This window comes from Artemia sp. Qi Xiang Cuo, chromosome 16 (genome assembly GCF_049724085.1).
Source record: "Artemia sp. Qi Xiang Cuo chromosome 16, ASM4972408v1, whole genome shotgun sequence".
In the NCBI taxonomy this organism is placed as follows: Eukaryota; Metazoa; Arthropoda; class Branchiopoda; order Anostraca; family Artemiidae; genus Artemia; species Artemia sp. Qi Xiang Cuo.
The window spans coordinates 30,764,938-30,783,703 of NC_142809.1; the positions used below are offsets into that span (position 1 = coordinate 30,764,938).

General features: G+C 35.1%; 1 protein-coding gene across 4 annotated transcripts in view; it reads right to left on the reverse strand.

Annotated features, from left to right (window-relative positions):
• LOC148942774 (NADH dehydrogenase [ubiquinone] 1 alpha subcomplex assembly factor 3) overlaps positions 1-13,968 on the reverse strand; it is a 37,287-nt gene extending 23,319 nt beyond the window's left edge. The window contains exons 1-2 of one of the 4 annotated variants that reach the window (XM_089102040.1): positions 13,798-13,968; positions 876-933 (exon numbers count right to left, since the gene is read on the reverse strand). In XM_089102040.1, coding sequence (XP_088958166.1) covers positions 876-916 — 41 coding nt within the window. In that variant the 5' untranslated portion in view covers positions 917-933; positions 13,798-13,968. Of the gene's footprint in view, positions 1-875; positions 934-10,707; positions 10,895-13,793 lie in introns of those variants that run through there. The other 3 variants (XM_089102039.1, XM_089102041.1, XM_089102042.1) reach the window with 3 other exon arrangements.
• Positions 13,969-18,766: the final 4,798 nt, after the last annotated feature.

The window sequence follows — 18,766 nt, forward strand, 5'->3', positions numbered from 1 at the left end:
TTTTGATACTTTTTTATGCTGCCAGCTTCGGTTTATTATGAGAATCTAAAGCTATCCACTGAGGTTTTTACAGAAATTAAGGAGCTAAAGACGTTGACGCATTCAGACTTTACGTTTTGAAAAGCTGCATATGATCCTTGTCTGGGATCAAAAAGGATGTTGTGCTCCTCCTTGAGCTACAGACTATATTGTGGGGGCAGAAGTCAATCTAATAATATATTTTTGGGAACATTATTTGAAGTTATCCCAGCAAGTTTTATTTATCTGAGCCATGTTTCTGTTTTCGAGTGGAAAACTCCGTTCTAGTAGGAAGTAGATTCTAGCAGAAGACCAGTTCTGATTTGAAGGTTGACTAAAATTTAAAAGCGCTAAAGGTCTGGACTTGATGACCCTGTTGTGAAAATATCTTGTTTAGAATAATACATAGTAAAATTTAGATAAAAGAAAAATGAGCATTTTCCCACAGATCACAAAGTGGTACCATCTGATGTTGCTAGCAATTTTCGTTCTCAAACTCAGTCAAGTTTGCTGTTTCATTTAAAACCTGACAAATTTATTAACTATTACCTGTTAAATTATTAACATGAATTTAACAAGCAAAGAAAAAAAACAAAGATATACTCTCACGATTTTTTTTCTACAGAGATAATGAAAAGTTGAGGCAACACTTCACATTTGCCCAAAGTTTATGCTACTTTAGGCTTTATACCTTTTTATAAGCTCAATTCTGCTTATTTTAAGTTTGCTCTTTCCTTTTTAGGAGAAATTCTCTTTTTAATTAAACCCAAAACAGCTGCTCTCCCAGCCGATAGTATAGTATTCAATGACTAAATGAGTTCATGTTAACATATATACCAATAACAACCTTTGCTTACCTCTGCCCCATTACTAGAAGACTTGAAGACTTGAGAGCCATCTATAACGTGCTATACCCTAGAAAAAAAAGAAAGAAAATGCAAATTTTATACAAAATCTGAATTATTGTTTCATTGTCTGTTTAATAAATCTGTTTAACAAGTCTGCTTAGTAAGTTTGTTTGATGAGCATTAAGAATTTTTTTTTTTATTTTGATAAAATCGACTCTATTGGACTTATTGATATAATGAATCTGTGGACATTTGACCCATCTTACCATTATACATACACAGTAACACACAAGTGAGATTTGTTTGTTTATATTTTTGAAATAAAAGACTTATTTTCCTGGAGTTACCATGGTAGATTAATACTAATTTTTGTTACTTACAAGGAAATGAAACAGCGTCATTTATGATACTTTTCGCTAGCGGACTTTAGAGTGCGTTGAAAATTATATTATTATATAATGACCTTAGCTTTGCAAGAAAACGACCAATCAAGGTGAACTGATAATTTCCCTGGTGCTGAATTTCGTGCAAATTAATTTTCTCGCGGAAATTAATTAGGATGATATCATCCGTTATGGTTTGGACTTTTTTTTATAGTGCTGATATTTACCACCCAAAGTGTAATCTTTGGAGAAAAATGTTGCCAAATGAGTCGGTCCTAAAGCGGGTCGGAACTAACTCAAAACTGAATAATCTGAGACGTTTTTGACCTTTTCTGCAAATGTGATGCCAGTAGTGCCAAAGTCCCCGATTTTGTAATTCGCTGCCCAACCGAAGTACCCTGTATTCAAGCTGTGGCTTACTCTCGCCTTTCAACTAAAGTTAATGCATGCAAGCCACTACTTATTGTTATTTCGGCTCAGTTGGCTCCTTACAATGAACACTTTCCTAAGATTCCATGCAGTGTCCTGCCAAACATATTGAAAAATTCTACTGCAAAAGTTGCTCTCGTAAGCACCTTGGTATTATTGCCAATGTCGACACTGACTTTGATGTGTTGCTGTCTAAAGATTGCCCTGGAGTCTAAGAGGCTGAGAGGTTTAGGAGCTGTCGTGCTACAAAGCTTAGTTTTGTCGATACTCGCTCGCTCGAGCTACCAATAAGAGATGGCACAAAAGTCGGGTACAAGATTATTTGTATTCACAGATTCTTAATACTCTCCAGATGTTTAAGACCGTTCTCCCAACCCTTTAATGGTGGAGTGTCCCAGTCCCGTCCCAAAATGTGATCGCTGCCCCAGACCATGTACCTCAACTAAAGAATCACCCTGCTCCTGTAACCCCTAATGTACAAATTGCGGCGGAAACCAAGCTTCGTATAGCCCACGGTACAAGAAGTTATGTGATATCGCTGTGAAAAAGCAATGTGTTTCTAGGATATCATGAATCCTCTAGATCTGTAACTAGTGTGCACTGCCTACATGAAGAGCAACGTGGGCAGAATGTATTTTTTTTACCAAGGCAATTCGTATAGAAAGAGTTGTCAAAGAAACTTCGAAGGGACCTCATTCGATTGGAAATTGAAAGTTCTAGTGTCCTTTTTAAAAGTCAAAAGTAGCTGGAGGAAAACCAACCTCCCAACACCCATCATTTCCCAAAAACACACTCAGTCAAAATTTTGAGACAGCTAGTTTAAGCAATTATGTATTTTGGAATGTCAACACCCCCCCCCCCAGACATAGCCCTCAGGTTAAGGGCTGTATGTCCAAAAATTTGTCTGTTGTCTATATATATATTATATTTAAACATTTGCTAGGGTCAGGAAATGTAAGCGCCAAAACCCGTATTTGCAAGTGAGTTTTCTTCTGAGGAGCCCTGATGTAAGGTGATCAATTGAGGAATAATTATTTTTTAGATTTAAGGTGCTTTTGCTTGGTTTTGGACAACAACTTACATTTGTTAATGTTAAATTTGCTCGATTTTGGACACGATTTTTTGGGTAGTGGATTGGATATACTGTTTTATCCAAGGTGATCAGATGGATGATATGAGTACGGCCTTGTTCAAGTACTCATTTATCTCATTTACTAAATTAGGAAGACAGTTTTTTCTTTTACCAAATAATTACCTGTAACATACTATATGTTACTGACAAAGGTGGGCATGTTTGACCTTTGCTTTCCAAAAAGACGAAGGGTAATTAGGTGGGTCTTTCAGAGGATGTTGAGGGACGTGTTGAACTAAATCAAAACATGTTATATGCATATGGGCTGTCAAAAGGCCATAACTCAGGAAAGACTAAGTATATTAACTTGGAACTTTCAGGAAATATAAGAGAGATGATCAATTGACCAAAAAGGCAATATTTGCATGCTACTCCTACAACTACTACTACTACTACCACTACTACCACTAAAACTACTGCTTCTGTAGATAGTAGCCTACTACCAGGCTGAAGATATTGAAATGACAAACTGAGGTAATGTTGAGGGGAAATTTGAACTAAATCAAAACACACTAAGTGCATGCAGGTTGTCAAAAGGGTGTATCTCAAAAACGGATTTGGGTATTAAGTTGGAACTTTCAAACAATGCTTAAAGGGGAAGATCAATTGACTAAAAGGTGAAATTTTCACATTACTACTAATAATACTACCACTGCTACTTTAACTTATACTGCTACTACTACTGCTACTAGATTACTCCAACTACTACTTCAATTACAGCTACTTGTAAGGCTAAGAGTATTAAGATGAAAGGCCCTCAAGGGGGGGGGGATCAAAAGGGCATATCAGCAATACTTTTGGAACAGCTTACTGTATCAACATGAGACGTCCAGGGTATTATGAGGGAGATGTTCAAGTAACCAAAATGCAACACTGCTGCAGCTACTGTTACTGCAATGGCTAATACAGCACTACTACTACTACTACTTCTCCTACTTCTACCACTACTACTATGATCATGGGCACCGGCAAGGGGAGGGGGGCAGAGGGGCCATGTCCCTCCTGGAAATCTGAGATTGTAAAGTAATTATAAGGAAACCAAAGGAAAGAGAGAAGAATAGGGAAAAACCATGAAAAAAATGTGTGTTGCCCCTTTGTTGGCTGCCTGCCAGTAGATTTTGACCCATAATAAGGAAAATATGAACTCTAATTTATGACTGAGTAACCCTTAACAAGTTTTCCACAAACATTTTTTCTATATGATTTGGTTGGAGTAAAAAAAAAAAAAATCAAATTCTTCATAGTAATGAATGGTAAGTAAATAATGATTCTTGTCAATAACAAAAGTATAAGAGCCTAACTATTGATAACATTCAGTCAAAGAATCAGCTTTCTATAGTGATCCTAAATATGTATTTGTTTATTAGTAATTAGTGCAGTTATTAGAACAGAAGAAAGTTCGTATAATTATAGAAAACAAAAGGAAAACAACTTAAGGGGTAATTTCGGTAAGAATATGCCGTCAACGTTTGCTTGTATTGCAAGAGTACCCATGAGCTGATATATGAAGCCACTATAACTATAAACCACTGTTTCCCCCGAAACGGAATGGTGGGAATTTCTGTATTTTCCCCCTGAACGGATACACTTTTTGTGTCTTATTATCAATTTTTTTATTCCAGGAGTGATGGTATTTATTTAGTTGTCACTTTGAAAAAGATTTAATATTTTACAGTTATGAAGCCTAAAAGGAGTCAAATATACTGGCCTTTGATATTCAAAATTAAATTAAAATATTTAATTAAAAATTTTGATTTGATTTTCATAATCTTAGTTGTAATGTTTTACTTTGAACAAACTACTTTGATAATGCGTTACTTTCTATAAACACTGAGTCTAAAGGCATTAAATATTTTGATGTTTGATAACCAAGTTCAAAGCTGTTGATATTGTTAAAAAATATCTGTCCAACGCTTCGGTATTGCTCAACAGAACTTAATGCTGGGAGTTTGTATCTTAGTTTTTGTAAGTAGGCTATTGTTTTGTGTATTTTTTGTGATTACTTACTTTTTTCATTTTTATATACTCTTACTTTAATTAAAATACTTTCTCCATTGCCTTTAGAAAATTGTTTGTCTCTATGCTTGATTAAATAAAGAAACAAGTTTTTACAACTTAAAGTTAGAAGCAGCATTAAAACTTAAAACGAATAGAAATTATTACGTATATGAGGGGGATTGCCCCCCTCCTCAACACCTCACTCAACACACTACAGTTTGTTGACACTTTAAAAAAAAGTTACTTATTGTTCTAATTAAACGATCCTTGTGTTTCAGGAGTTGTTTTTAAAGAATTGCAGCAAAATTTAAACTTTAGCGTAAAGAGCGAGATGTTGAGGAGGAGGCAACCCCCCTCATATATGTAATAATATCTGTTCGTTTTAAGTATTAATGTTGCTCCTTACTTTCAGTTGAAAAACTTTTTTTTTCTGATTGTTTTTTAAATAACGCCAGGATACCTGGCTCCACTTCCACGGAAAAATCCCCCTCCCCATAGAAATATCCTCTAGATAATCCAATCCTAGCAAAAATTTCCCCGGACAATTACCCTTAACATCTTCAAGCGTAAAATTGGATTGGTAAAGAGAAAGCAAGACATATGAAGAAATTTCGTATATGAATTCTGGGAAATTCACCCAGTGTAAAATTTCCTTCAAAAATTTCACCCCCTGGAAACTATCCTCTCCATTGAAAATTCTGCCAGCAGAAAACTCGTCCTCCCCTCCCTACGTGAACATTGGTTTGACACAATCATCCCTGGGAAAATAAAAACAAATAAAGATTCATCCAAGATCTTTTTTTTTGAAAAATAATATAAAATTCCATATGTTTGTATGTAGGAGCTTGAAACCTCTACAGTAAGTTTCGCTGATATACTGAATCTGAGAGTGGGATTTTCATTAGGATCATTTGATGTTTTGGTGGTATTTCACCCTTTTTCAAAAAGTGGTCAAAATTTTTCAGGCTTGGAACTTTAGATGGGTAACATCAAACTTGATTAATTTTATATTTTTTGTATAAGCATCAAAATTCAATTTTTTGATGTATCTATTGTTATCAAGACTCTGTTTCTTGGAGTTTTGGTCATTATTGACCTGCATTGCTCCTTACTTACAGTGTGTTACCACAAACTGTTTGGTTGACCTTCATATATGGAAAGAGCATGATATAAGGAATATAATGGCAATCTTTTTATCTTATTAGCATTTTTCCTGCAGAATAGCTACCAAACTGCAATTTTATTGGCAAGGGTAACTTTTGGGTAAGTTTAGAGGTTTTGTTTTTTAAGTTTTCCTAAATTTTTGTTAGCCAATCTTAACTATCCCAGCCCCAATCATCAGCCAGTCTTAACTATCTACACATCATATCCAAAATTAGATGCCTACAATCCATGCCTATGAAATATATTTCTTACACAAAATATTTGTCCAAAATTAGTCACCATAAGAGCAGGTTAATGGTGGTACTATCCTGGGTATTAAAATGATAAAAACATTATAGTATTTAGTTCAGGAGAGGAATAACATAGATTATAAAGAGGACAGTAATAAAGTAACTAATCCTAAAGACATAACTGATATGCTGAATGATAGCTTGAGCAAAACCTGACAAGTTCCTAGTCATCACCCAGCCCATGATTTGCAATGCCATCCCCCCTGTTTCATACAACTGTGTCTCTCCTAGTTATAACAACCGGGAACATCATCAAAAGAATCAAATAGTTTGTGAGAACAATGCCACTGGCCCAGATAATATTCACCTAAATTACTTAGCCCAATTACCGAATTACAGCATAGCCCAATTACAGCAGAACCAATTGCTAAGCTATTCCAGATTACATGGACTTCAAGTTCAGATTACACTACTGAGCAAACAAACATATATTTGACTAGCATTATTAATATGGCGTTAGATAATGGATATAAAGTGGCAACTTTATTTATAGATATTGTAAAGGCTTTTGATACAGTCAGTCATGATATTCTGTTAATGAAGTGTGAAACTCATAGGATTAGGGGTCCAGCTTTTCCGTTTTTACGTTCTTTTTGTCTTGTAGAAAACAATATTTTCAAATTGGTAATATGGGTTCTGATGAAAATTTTTGATTTTTTTCAATGATCTTCCATAGTCTGTAAGTAAACTGGAAACAAGAATGAGTGAGATTGTCAAAAAGGATAGCGCGACTACAGTGCCTATGTTTGCTGATGATACTCCTTTAGTGGTGATCACAAACACAGAGAGGTTGCTCCTAGAGAGTGTAAGAGAATTGCTAAATGAAGTTTCAAGATGGCTGAGAGTGAATCAGCTAAAGGTGAACCCCCACTAAGAGTAACTTTCTCATATTTTCCAGGACATTGAATTATTATCCATGGATTCAGCATATAGCATATGAAGATGGTATGATTGTTCGTCAAAAGGCAGTAAACTATCTTGGCATTATTATAGATGACACTCTCAGTTTCCAGCCCCATATTGAAACTTTATCCCGGATTCTATTGCATAATTTGGGGATGATCCATAAACTTAAATATATGTTTCCAACCAATATACTTAGGCTTTTCTATTTTTCGTTAATCCATCCCTATATTTTGTATTGTTCTTCCGTATACATTGGTACATTTTCTTCCATTTTTAATCATTTTCGAATTATCCAAAACAAGTCTATTGCTGAATTATCAGGAAATTCAGAAAGAGAATCAGTTTGAGAAATTTATAGGGATCCTAGGATATAGCCAGCAGTGGGTCTTCATCATTTTTATATATTAGTGTTTATGTATAGGTACAATATGAAGTAGCTGCTGGAGTGTTTTAATGGTTGGTTTTACAGCTGATGGAATATACATAACCAAAACACTAGGGGTAAAAATGATTATTATACTCCACCATATAGTGTATACCATATACTCTGTATACCACCATATACTCCATGTATAGAGTCTGCCAGGTCCACGTTTTCTTTTATTATAAAGGGTAAGAATTTATGGAATAATTTGGATAATGATATGAAGAAGATAAAATTTTTTAGTGATTTTAAAGGAAAATTGAAAGAAAAATTATCAAGTAAGCAAGAATTCTAGTTTTGTTTGTTTTGGAGGAGACTTGATTTAATTTAAATTAAGTTGCAATTGTTTGTTGGTTTGTGCGTGTGACACCAAAGCATGAATCTGGTATGTAGTTGCTGTCCCTTTAGCATTATTTTTTTTCTTTCTTTCTTTTCTTTAGTGTCTTTTTTTTTCGTTCTTTCTTATTATAGTGAATTTTAAAGACACTATATGAATGTATTTTTTTACCTGATTCACCCCATGCTAACCATTTGGTTTTGGGCAAATCATATTGATTTTTGTGTGTAAACTTTGTTAAAGTTAATTAAATGCATCAATATCAACAACCTTCCCTAGTGACTGGAAAATGGTTCATATCTAGCCCATTTTCAAGAAGTGACACAAAAAAACTAACTAGCAACTACCAACCCATCAGCCTTACTTTGGTACTTTGTAAGGGTTGCAAAAGTAGGGTAAAGGCACCAATGATTCGACATTGCAATTCTGGAACCACTGTCGAAATTTTCCTTCAAAACGGGATAGCTCTGCTTAGCTCTGACTAAGAGCGCCATCTCTTGGAGCCGTCATTATATTTCGACGGTACAAAACGTGGACACTATATCCGGTACACCCAGATAAGAAAAGGACATTAAATTCGGTCAGTTTCCTGTTTTCGACACGAAAGGAGCTACCGACAATTTTCCAGGTATGTAATGTTCAAACTGTCATTACTTGTTTATTTATTGCAAGAAAAAGTTGGGATAAGCGCCAATGTGTCGAGATGCATTTGATTTTCTCTGAAATGTAGCCACATTAGCTTTTTCTTGATAAAATTAAATGAAAATGGTGACAGAAATTGCATTGTTTAAACTAGGTTCCAAGTGTCGAAAATTCTTGTTCGATGTAGTGGAATACCAGGTGGACTAAAAATGTTCCTTCAGCCGCATTCAAGCGTAAATATCGGCTTCTATCTAGGGATTTATTTCTTTGGCGAATATCTTGTAGTAACCTTGTAAAAATTTTGGACAGACAGCAACAGGCCCTGTCGAAATATAGATGACTTTGTCGAAACTTCACTGAACATGTAAAACAGATGAGAAATAATAGGTGTCGAAATTCCAGGATCCACTGACTGGGGGGGGGGCAGTTGCCCCCCCCCCCAGACCCCGTTTTGCCCCCCCCCCCGATTTTGCCCCAAGCCCCAGATTTTTTTAGATTATACCCTTATTTATCCTTCATCCGAATAAAAAATACAAATTTTATCGAATACAAAACTAAGAACTAAGCCTATGTTTTGGACAAAACTAAGAATCTGCATATGAAACTAAAATTCACTAAATCAAATAAACTTCTTAAATTTCTTGAAATACACTCCCGTTTTCCTAGACCCTATCCCTTCCAAAATGCTAGTGAAACAATTTTGTTATACTAAATTTGTTATACTAAATACTATTTAATAATGCATATGAAAATATGTTGTACCAATTTGGTTATACCAAATACTACATACTTGAAACGACTTTGTTAGTTTTATTACTTCTACTTTTTGCATAGTCTTTTATACTTTTATACATTAAATGAATTTTAAAAAAAACAAAGAAACAAGAATATACGTGTCAAATACACCAGGTTCTGCCCACAAGTATTCCCCAAGTATTTAGACGGGTGTCGAATTGGGTTCCGACTTGCGTCAAAAACAGGTAACTTTTTGTTGTGTCAAATTTGTACGTGGAAAATTGGAGTTTTGTACCCTTTCCAGACAAAACTTCAAACTTCTAATCCAACATTTAGATTCCTAGATGTTTTCCTTACATACTGACACCCTTTTCAAACTGAAAGTCTTTAAATTAAGACTTCTAGAGTAGAAAAACTTTTTTTTTACAAAAACTGTCAAATCATTGGTTTGACACCCAATAATGGTGTCGAATTGGGTTCTGACTTGCGTCAAAAACAGGCATCTTTTTTGTGGTGTCGAATTTGTAGGTGAAAATACTCTAATTTTGGAAAATTGGAGTTGTGTACCCTTTTGTGATAAAACTTAAAACTTCTCATTAAAGATTTATATCCCTAAATGTTTTTCTTATATACTGAAACCCCTTTCAAACCAAAAGTCTTTAAATTAGTACTTTTAGAGTAGAAAAACGTGTTTTTTTACAAATACTGTCGAATCAGGGGTTCGACACCCAATACAGGTGTCGAATTGGGTTCCGACTTGCGTCAAAAACAGGTAACTTTTTTGTTGTGTCGAATTTGTAGGTGAAAATGCTCTAATTTCGGAAAATTGGAGTTTTGTACCCTTTCCAGACAAAACTTCAAACTTCTCATCAAAAAGTTAGATTCCTAGATGTTTTTCCTACATACTGAAACCCTTTTCAAACCGAAAGTCTTTAAATTAAGACTTCTAGAGTAGAAAAACTGTTTTTTTACAGAAACTGTCAAATCATCGGTACCTTTACCCTATAATAAATTATGCATTGGTTGACCATCTAAATATAAACCATTTACTCAGAAAAGGTCAACATGTGTTTTGCATAGGTCATTCTATTGAGTCATATGATATTGTCACCAAGCTCCTAGACAGAGATCTTCCAGTAGACATTATTCTGCTACATCAAGCAAAACCTTTTGACAAGGTGCAACACAACCTCCTGATACTGAAATATATGCATATGGAGTCCATGTTAAGGGTATAGATTTGATTGTGGCTTTCTTGTCAAATAAAATACAGAATGTTTTTGTGAATACCAAAATGGTGTCATTTTCTCTGAGCCAGCCATAGTTGTCAGTGGTGTCCAGCAGGGAGTCATCTTGGGGCCTATACTGTTTAGTACATATGTCAATAACTGTTAAACAAACCTGAGGAATCCACTGACAATACATGCAGACAGCTGTAAGCTAATGGGGCTGACTAGATGTATCAAAGAACCCTAACTGTTCAAGAAGACCACAACAAGCTTTGAAGGTAGCTTAAATACTGGGGTCTGCAGTTAAATGTGTTAAAATATAAGTTCTTGATCTGGGCCAAAATAACTCCAACCAATCACATACCACTGGGATTGACAAACTCAAGGTGGTAACTGAAAGAAAAAATACTTAAGACATTATTATTGACAGGGAGCTGAAGTTCCACATCCATACACAAGCTGAAGCTGCAAAAACAAACCAGGCCATCAGGAAGCTGTGTATGGTAAGGAAACTCTATAAGGCATTAGTCTGCCTATATTTAGAGTTTGATTTAATATTGGCATGTTTCCATTATAATATAGATGCTAAGGCACTGGAGAATAGTCGATATCTAGCCACCAAACTTGTACTACATCTGTGAGAAAAACCTAAAACTGACAACACTACTGTATAGAAGAAAAAGAGGATATGCCATCATAACTTGCAGGTTGCTTTTACATGCAAGTCTTAGGTTTTCTCTCTACCTCCCTCTAGTGTCACAGCCAGAAACTGTAGGTTCCCAGAAGTCAATGGTGTATGCATCAGAACATCTATGCTATTTGCTCCATGCTTCTGTTGAACAGTCACTCGAATGGTACTGTTCAATCCTAGATGGCTCAATCATTCAAGAAGGGCATTGCTCATAACTGGACAAATGTGGAATGAAAGCTGACCTGGGATGCTGCTGAACCTTGATGAAGTTTACATTCTTAGCAAGATACCTTATAGGAGGTTAAACACTACCATATCTTGCTGGCCAATGCAATTTATGGGAATTATCAAATATTTTCTTCTAGTAATAAGTGAAGGTGAAGAGGTAATGTTGGGTAACAAGAAGATTGATCCAGTGACCACCTTTACTTACCTAGGTAGTATTATTAGTAGGAAAGAATAATTCTATGAGACAATTATTGTTAACCTGAACATAAGTTTAAGACATCTAAGAAATAGATATACTTTTAGAATCAGAGAGTCATCCTGAATTTAAGTGCAACATTTGTTTGCATCATAAACTTACTTTACTCTACCCCACCCCCCTAGTAGTCAAAAAAATACTTGCATTTTATATATGCAATACGTTTTCTACTGATTTTTTAAAGAGTGACATATGCAAAATTTGGTGCATATATACAATCCAGGGTATAGTGTGTAGGCTACTTGACCATTAGGGTGGTAGTTGTAAAGGCCTTTTACAATGAAAATGTATTTTATATTTGGATTCAGGAAAAAATTCTGGTTTCTAAAGGTTTTTTTTGGGGGGGGGGGGGCTATATCTGTTACTTAGCCTGCCTATCTCTATTGTCAGTTAATGTGGAATTTTACAAGGCTAGGCCCAGGAGATCTTTTAAAGGAAGCCCCAAAAACTCCTGTAAACAGTATAAGCCTAGGATTCATGCAATACATAAGGCAACATGTTGCCTTATTTATATTAACCAGGTTAGGTTATAACTTCTTTGTCTGGTTACAAAACTGAAATACCTTTGGGGCCCCTTTAAGGGCTCAAGATACAATTTGCAACAGAAGCAATTGATGTATTATGGAAGAGTTTGTGTCCCTTAGATATTAAGAAACTGCTGAATATGCTCTTTGAAATTTACATAACCAAATATGGGCATATGAATTTATATATTTCTAATTTTTTGTTCTGGTAATACTTTTAAAACAGTTTTAGAATCTATTTTTGTTGTGTCTTCACTTTCAATCAACATAATTGCTAAACTATTTAGTCTATCCTAATTTATTGTTGCTTTCAGAGTTCTTTTTCCCAATTGCTATAAGATTCTTACATTATTTGTACTCAAGAATTTCATTTTTAAGTTGAACAGAACATATACACTATGCAGGTTCAGTTAGATTTTGAAATTGATAGTCAACAGATTGTTGCACCAGCTGAATCGTAAGTTTGTAGAATTTTGTTTTCTTTTGTTATTTTTAAATACATTTTCTTAATGTTTAATACACAATTATTGAATGCTTGATAGATTAAAGAAAATACAATCTTCTTTCTGAAAATTTTTTATTGCATTACAATGCAATAAAAAAGGCATCAAATGATGTTTTCACTTTCATCCTAGCTAAATTTTAGGGCCACCTAGAACTTTACCCCACATAACACCTTAATTTTTAGTGTTCAGTTTTTTTTCTGGTTTTGGTTTTTAAAAGGCAATTTCTGTTATTTGAATAGAATCTTAAGGCATATCAATATTTTTTTTTTCTAGATTTAGAAAATGTATTTGCAAATCTTTGAAACCTCATAAATTGGGATTGAGCAAAGTTGTGAAGCTGAAACTAATTTTCTTGTACTTCATTTAAGCAGAAGATCTATCTTGAAAGGTTTCACTTATATAAAACAAAGATTTTTAAAGGCTAGTGCCTGGGATGCCGAATGGACACTTAGTGGCTTTTGAAAACTTTTTCACTCTGAGGGACACTATTGGGTTAAAAAGGTAGTTTATTGAAAAAGAAGAACACTTTTCCAAATCAAAACCAAATGTCTTTATTTTCTTCTTTTTTATAGCCTAGGCCTAAATACAACTGCGTTTAATCTTGTACTTTACTTTTAAGCTTTGGTAATGTCTTGGGGATTCTTCTTATAGATATTTTTTGCACAGGTTTTTAGGCACTTTTTTCACAGGTTTTGAAAATTCATAGCGGCAACAAGGATATTGGTTAATTTTCTAGAGGGACAGTAGGCTAAGTGTCCATTTTTGGCGGATTTGGACATTTGTGTCCCTAAAAGTTTTGAGAACCGTAGCCAGTGCCCTGTAGAGGGAGAAGGAGTGGAGATAAGTTACTTCAAAAGTTCCTTCTTGGGCCACACTTTAGTCTTCATCTCTGAAATTTCCTAACCTAACCACTTTCCAGGATAGCAAAAGGTAGTTCATCTATAATTTTATCAACAATTTTTAGAATATTGTAAGGGCTTTCTTTAAATGGTTAGGCTTAATAATTAGGCCTAGCCTATCTGTATAGACTAATAGCCTCTGATCGTCTCTAACCTACGTGAGATATTGAATCTGGCGCATTTACTCTGCCCAGGGCCAAAACTGATGTTTTATCTAGGTCTTAAATGGATCCACAAATACGTCTCAGTGTCAGTAAAGTGACTTGGTGATAAAACTATAACTGTTAGCTTTTTTCTGTAAATATCCTCATCTAAAAATTTTTAATAATTTTCGGAATTTTGTTTATTATAGATGGCTGGTCTGTAGGCATCAACCATCTCATGAGAGTACCACATATACATAAGGGCCGTTCTTTTGCTTCAAGATCAGGTTTGCCACCGTTGACACTTTAGTGTCACTATCACAGTTAAACAATTATTCAGTATGATCATTCCCTATCTCACCCATTATAAAAACCCGGACCGGGGTGCGAGTGCTCCAGAGAACGTAGAAACATAAGCGGCATCAGATCTTTTTACGGGTAGACAAGTCAGACGCGAAACAAGTGGAAACCCGCTATTACGAATAATGCACTTTCTAACCATTTCTCATTGATTGACGCAAACACACTGATCCATAACTGCACAAAGAAGTGGGAGGAGCTTTTTGTTCGCACCGAGAACGAAGATCAGAAATGATCTGCGATAAGCTTACTGGATAATTATATAAGCTGTGGTCAGTATTGACACTTTTATTTTTCAATGACACTTTTCGGGACACCTTACACTATTAGGACACTTTTTAGCAAAAGTGGTAATTTTTTGCTAAGTAGCACTATTTTACAAAAAAAGAATTTTTTCAGACAAAAAGCCAAAAGGAAAACTGTCAATGTAGATATGTATTGATATCTTTTTTCTGTCAGTTAAGATTCTTATCTTAACTCCGCGTAAGGCAACATTGGATGCAAGAAACTTTCTGTGCGGTGAAAAACGTAAACGTGTTTGTCTCTATCTGTGTGTGAGAAAATTTTTATTCTTGTTCTTATCACTGATAAACGAAGATCACCCAGTGATCTTCGGTACGTGGTGGAGAAGCCTTCACTTGTTTAGTTCAACTATTTTGTGTTGTTGCAATTGGTTTACAATTCTTGAGCGGGTCCCAATTAAATTTTTATGTTTTATTAGTTGAGGGTTGACTACAATTCAAAGAATAAAAGAGCTAGAACAGCTAAGAGTGTATTTTTGCCCCACTATGTTAATACATGTAACTATGTTAACCATTTACTGGGCAAATGACTGCTTAACTTTACGCGTCTTGTCATCGATTTTCTTAAATAAAGCTCTCGAAGCCCAATCACTGAAAAGCTCACTTGCGGAATCACACAACGACTCAGCAATACAAAAGCATCCACTAAGCTGAATGATATCCCACAAAAATATCTAGTGACCTCTTCAGTGACTGGGCCAGTGACGCAAAAATGCGCTCTAACATTTCCGTTCATATTTTTCATATTTTTTCTTTGAACTCTTGGCAAGGGACAAATGTCATACATAACCATCATACTAAAACAAAATTGATACCATAACTTCCATTATCTTAAATCCTATGCAATCTTTAGTAAAATCACAATCTAATTACACTTTTTTTTCTTACTTAAATTTGTTTTAAATCATTACATAAATTGAATTCGGGCACCCTTCCTCATTTTAGTTATTTCTTTCCCACTAATTTTTGATTGTAAATGTGCTTTCACGCTGATACTCTAAATGCCCATTTTTTATTATAAAGGTGCTTTCATATTGATACTTAAAATGCTAGATGACTGTTCCTGTGCCCTAGTCCCTGGAGACATCTTAAAGAAAAATTTACTGGGAGTGGCGAAAGTTCTCGTGAAACTTATTCTATTCAGGTTGTATTCTAAACTTATTCTAAACAGATTAGATGATATAGCTGTCTTATTGTTTTTCCACTCGTTTTTGCCAACAAAATTATTTGAAAGAGTTAGTGTCTGAACAACTATTAGTTGTGTTTATCATAGAGTCATCAATTGCTACGATCTATGTTCATGGCATTCTCTTCAGTATTTTCGGAGAAAAGAAAAGTTTCAAGCACCTTAATGAACTGTAATAATCCAGATAGTCCTTTTGATGGAAAAACTGGATGAAAAACTCTCATTGCAGACGAGTATTTCTGTCCCTTTTTTTCCGTTTTCTCAAACGAAAAAAAACTGAAGGTTTTTCCTCTTTTCTTTTTCCGTTCCTTTTTCACGCTATGAAAAAAGACTGCTCAGCAAAAAAAGAGAAGAAAGAAATCTGTGGAACGAGTTCCTATTTTATACAGTAAGCACCATTTGTGTTTTAGCGGGTTTTCAGGAGGGGGACTGGAAAGTTGACAAGAGTGGAAGTGCTGCGCAAAGCCGGAAATCAGCACCAACTAAGTAAAATCAAAATTTCTTTTTTATAGTTGACAGATGGCATTAGATCCGAGATTTCAGGTTGGCGAACTTAAAGATACGAGAAACCACGCGGGGGTGATCCCAAGTGGATTGGCCAATATTTTCAATTTGAAAAGCTTGTTGATATGAGCGCAAGCGACGCGAAGCGTTGCAAGCGGCAAAAATTTGGGAAATGACACTTTATATACAAAATTGACACTATTTCGCCACCCAAAGTGACACCAAAAAAGCCGGCTGAGTGGCAACCCTGTTCAAGACCTTACATCTTTCTGTAAATATTTCCATTCTTTTGTTCTAAGATCTTAGAGCTCACTGATGTTAGCAAAAAGTGTGAAGAACACCATTTTTCTGCCATATAGAACAATTATTAGAGAACTTTGATGATATACTCATCATTGTTCTTAGACCACTGATCAGAGCAAAATGATGAAAGACGTTTGCAAAAGAACGCCATAAGATGTAAGATCTTAGTGCTAAGATTTCACTTTTAAGAGTTATTTGTCAAAAGATGTAAAATCTTAGCACAAAGTTGAACATAAGAATAGGCCTATACTTGTGTGGTGTGTAGGTGAGGTACATGCAGTTACATTTTGCATGAATCTTGGGTTTGACCTGTGAAGATATCAACCCGTTTATATCAAAAAGCTCGTGGTAATGAACTTTAAGTATGTATACAATGAATACATCAAAAGAATCAAATTTATACGCTTATTCAAAAAAGCAGAATTCGTCAACCTTAATGTTACCCATCCAAAGTTACAAGCCTGAAAATATTTGCCCAATTTTGAAAAAGGGGGAAAACATTAAGTGATCTTAATGAAAATCGCACCATCAGATTTAGTATATGACTTAACCCTACAGTAGATGTTTCAAGCTCCTACACACAAAAATGTGAAATTTCGTAATTTTTACCAGAAGAAAAATCACAAATGTATGTTTATTTGTTTGTTTGTTTTTTTATCCCCAGGGGTGATCTTATCCTGTTGTTCAAGATCTTTAATTTAATAAACACAAAAAGAAACTCTACATTCCAAAAAAATCCCAAAGGGCCCAGAGGCCTAATAACTGGTAAAACAACAACACAAAATAACACTACATATTATTCATTTGCAGGTTACTGAACTAGGTCTAGACAAAAATGTAGTACTCACGCGAATCTTCATGCGAAGACAACCATTCTCCACATCACTTGTCAACAACAACAAATCTCACCTTGTCAGCGACATCGAGAATCAACGCTAAGTAAAATAAAATAAACAACACTCCATTGAATATCCAATTTAAAACTACATTATTTATAAATTTTTACAATAAATTATTCTTCTCCAACAAAAAAAAAACATGCTGAAAGATCTGCGTGGAAATACAGAAATGCCATTAAACACAACGAAAGTGTATTGATATCCTTCAGCTTTAAGAGTTGGACAGGACATAAATGGTGGACTGGAGGCCGCTTTCAGCTGGAGATTACTAACGGGCGAAAGTAGAAATGGAAAAGTAGACATCTATGCCGACGCGCAGTAATATAGATAAGGATAAATAAGAGAGGAGTATAAAAGACAGAGAATAGAAAAAGGAAAAAATTGTCTAAGTTTTTAATGATCTATAGTCCTCTTAAAACCTTGACTCTTATCAGCAAAATATGCTGCTTGACTGTTAGATTCTTCATCCAGAAGAAGTCAAAGGAATCGCACTTATCGGTCAGGTGGACGGCATATACGTCCTCTCGAAGTAGGAAACTCCATTACCTTAGGACAACTCTTATCCATAAGGGAAAAAATAAGGTATGACTTTTTTACATTCATAGCTAAGAGATTACTATTAAACGAATGATACATTTTCTCAGTCATCGTTTGTAACTTTAGTGTAAGGGATTCGTCATCTATAGCCGATGCACCTACCGTACTGTCATTAGCGAGTGCCATCAATTTTTCATGCCTATTGGACACAGATATTGGTGTTATTCGGGAATCATAGTTTTGACATAATCCGCAGCAGAGATTTAGTGTCGTTGTATTAAAAAAAACGTTTTTAAACGCCTTAAACGTGGTACTGCTTTTTTCAAGTGACCAAAATATTAGAGGGCAGCTAATCCGCTTCTCGCGCCCCTTTTTCCCAAAGTCGCCCGATCAAAACTTTGAGATTGCTATGTGGTTCAGCAAAGTCAAAATATCTGATAACTATGGCTTCGAGGATGACTTGAACCCCCATAGTCCCCATGGGAAGGATAGCAGGCTATGAGTTTTACCAATGTGTACGCATAGTATTGGCTATTGGTAAATATACAGACATTTTTTGGGGGATTTCGGGGAGGGGTTAAGTGGGAGGATCTTTCCATTGGGAAATTTTTAGTATGGCAAGGAAATTTTCCATGAAGGGGGAGCCGGATGTCCCGGCATTATCTGAAAAACCGATCAGAAATTAAATAAAAACAATGCTTTTTTAACTGAAAGTAAGGGAGCAACATTACGCAACATTATTCAACAAAACGAGCAGAAATTATTACGTATATAGGGGGGGGGGTGGCTTCTCCTCGATACCTTAATCTGTACTAATCTACCTTTACTAAATTTTGTTCTAGAACTTTTAAAACATCTTATTATTTTAATTAAGCGACCCTTGTTTTTCAGGA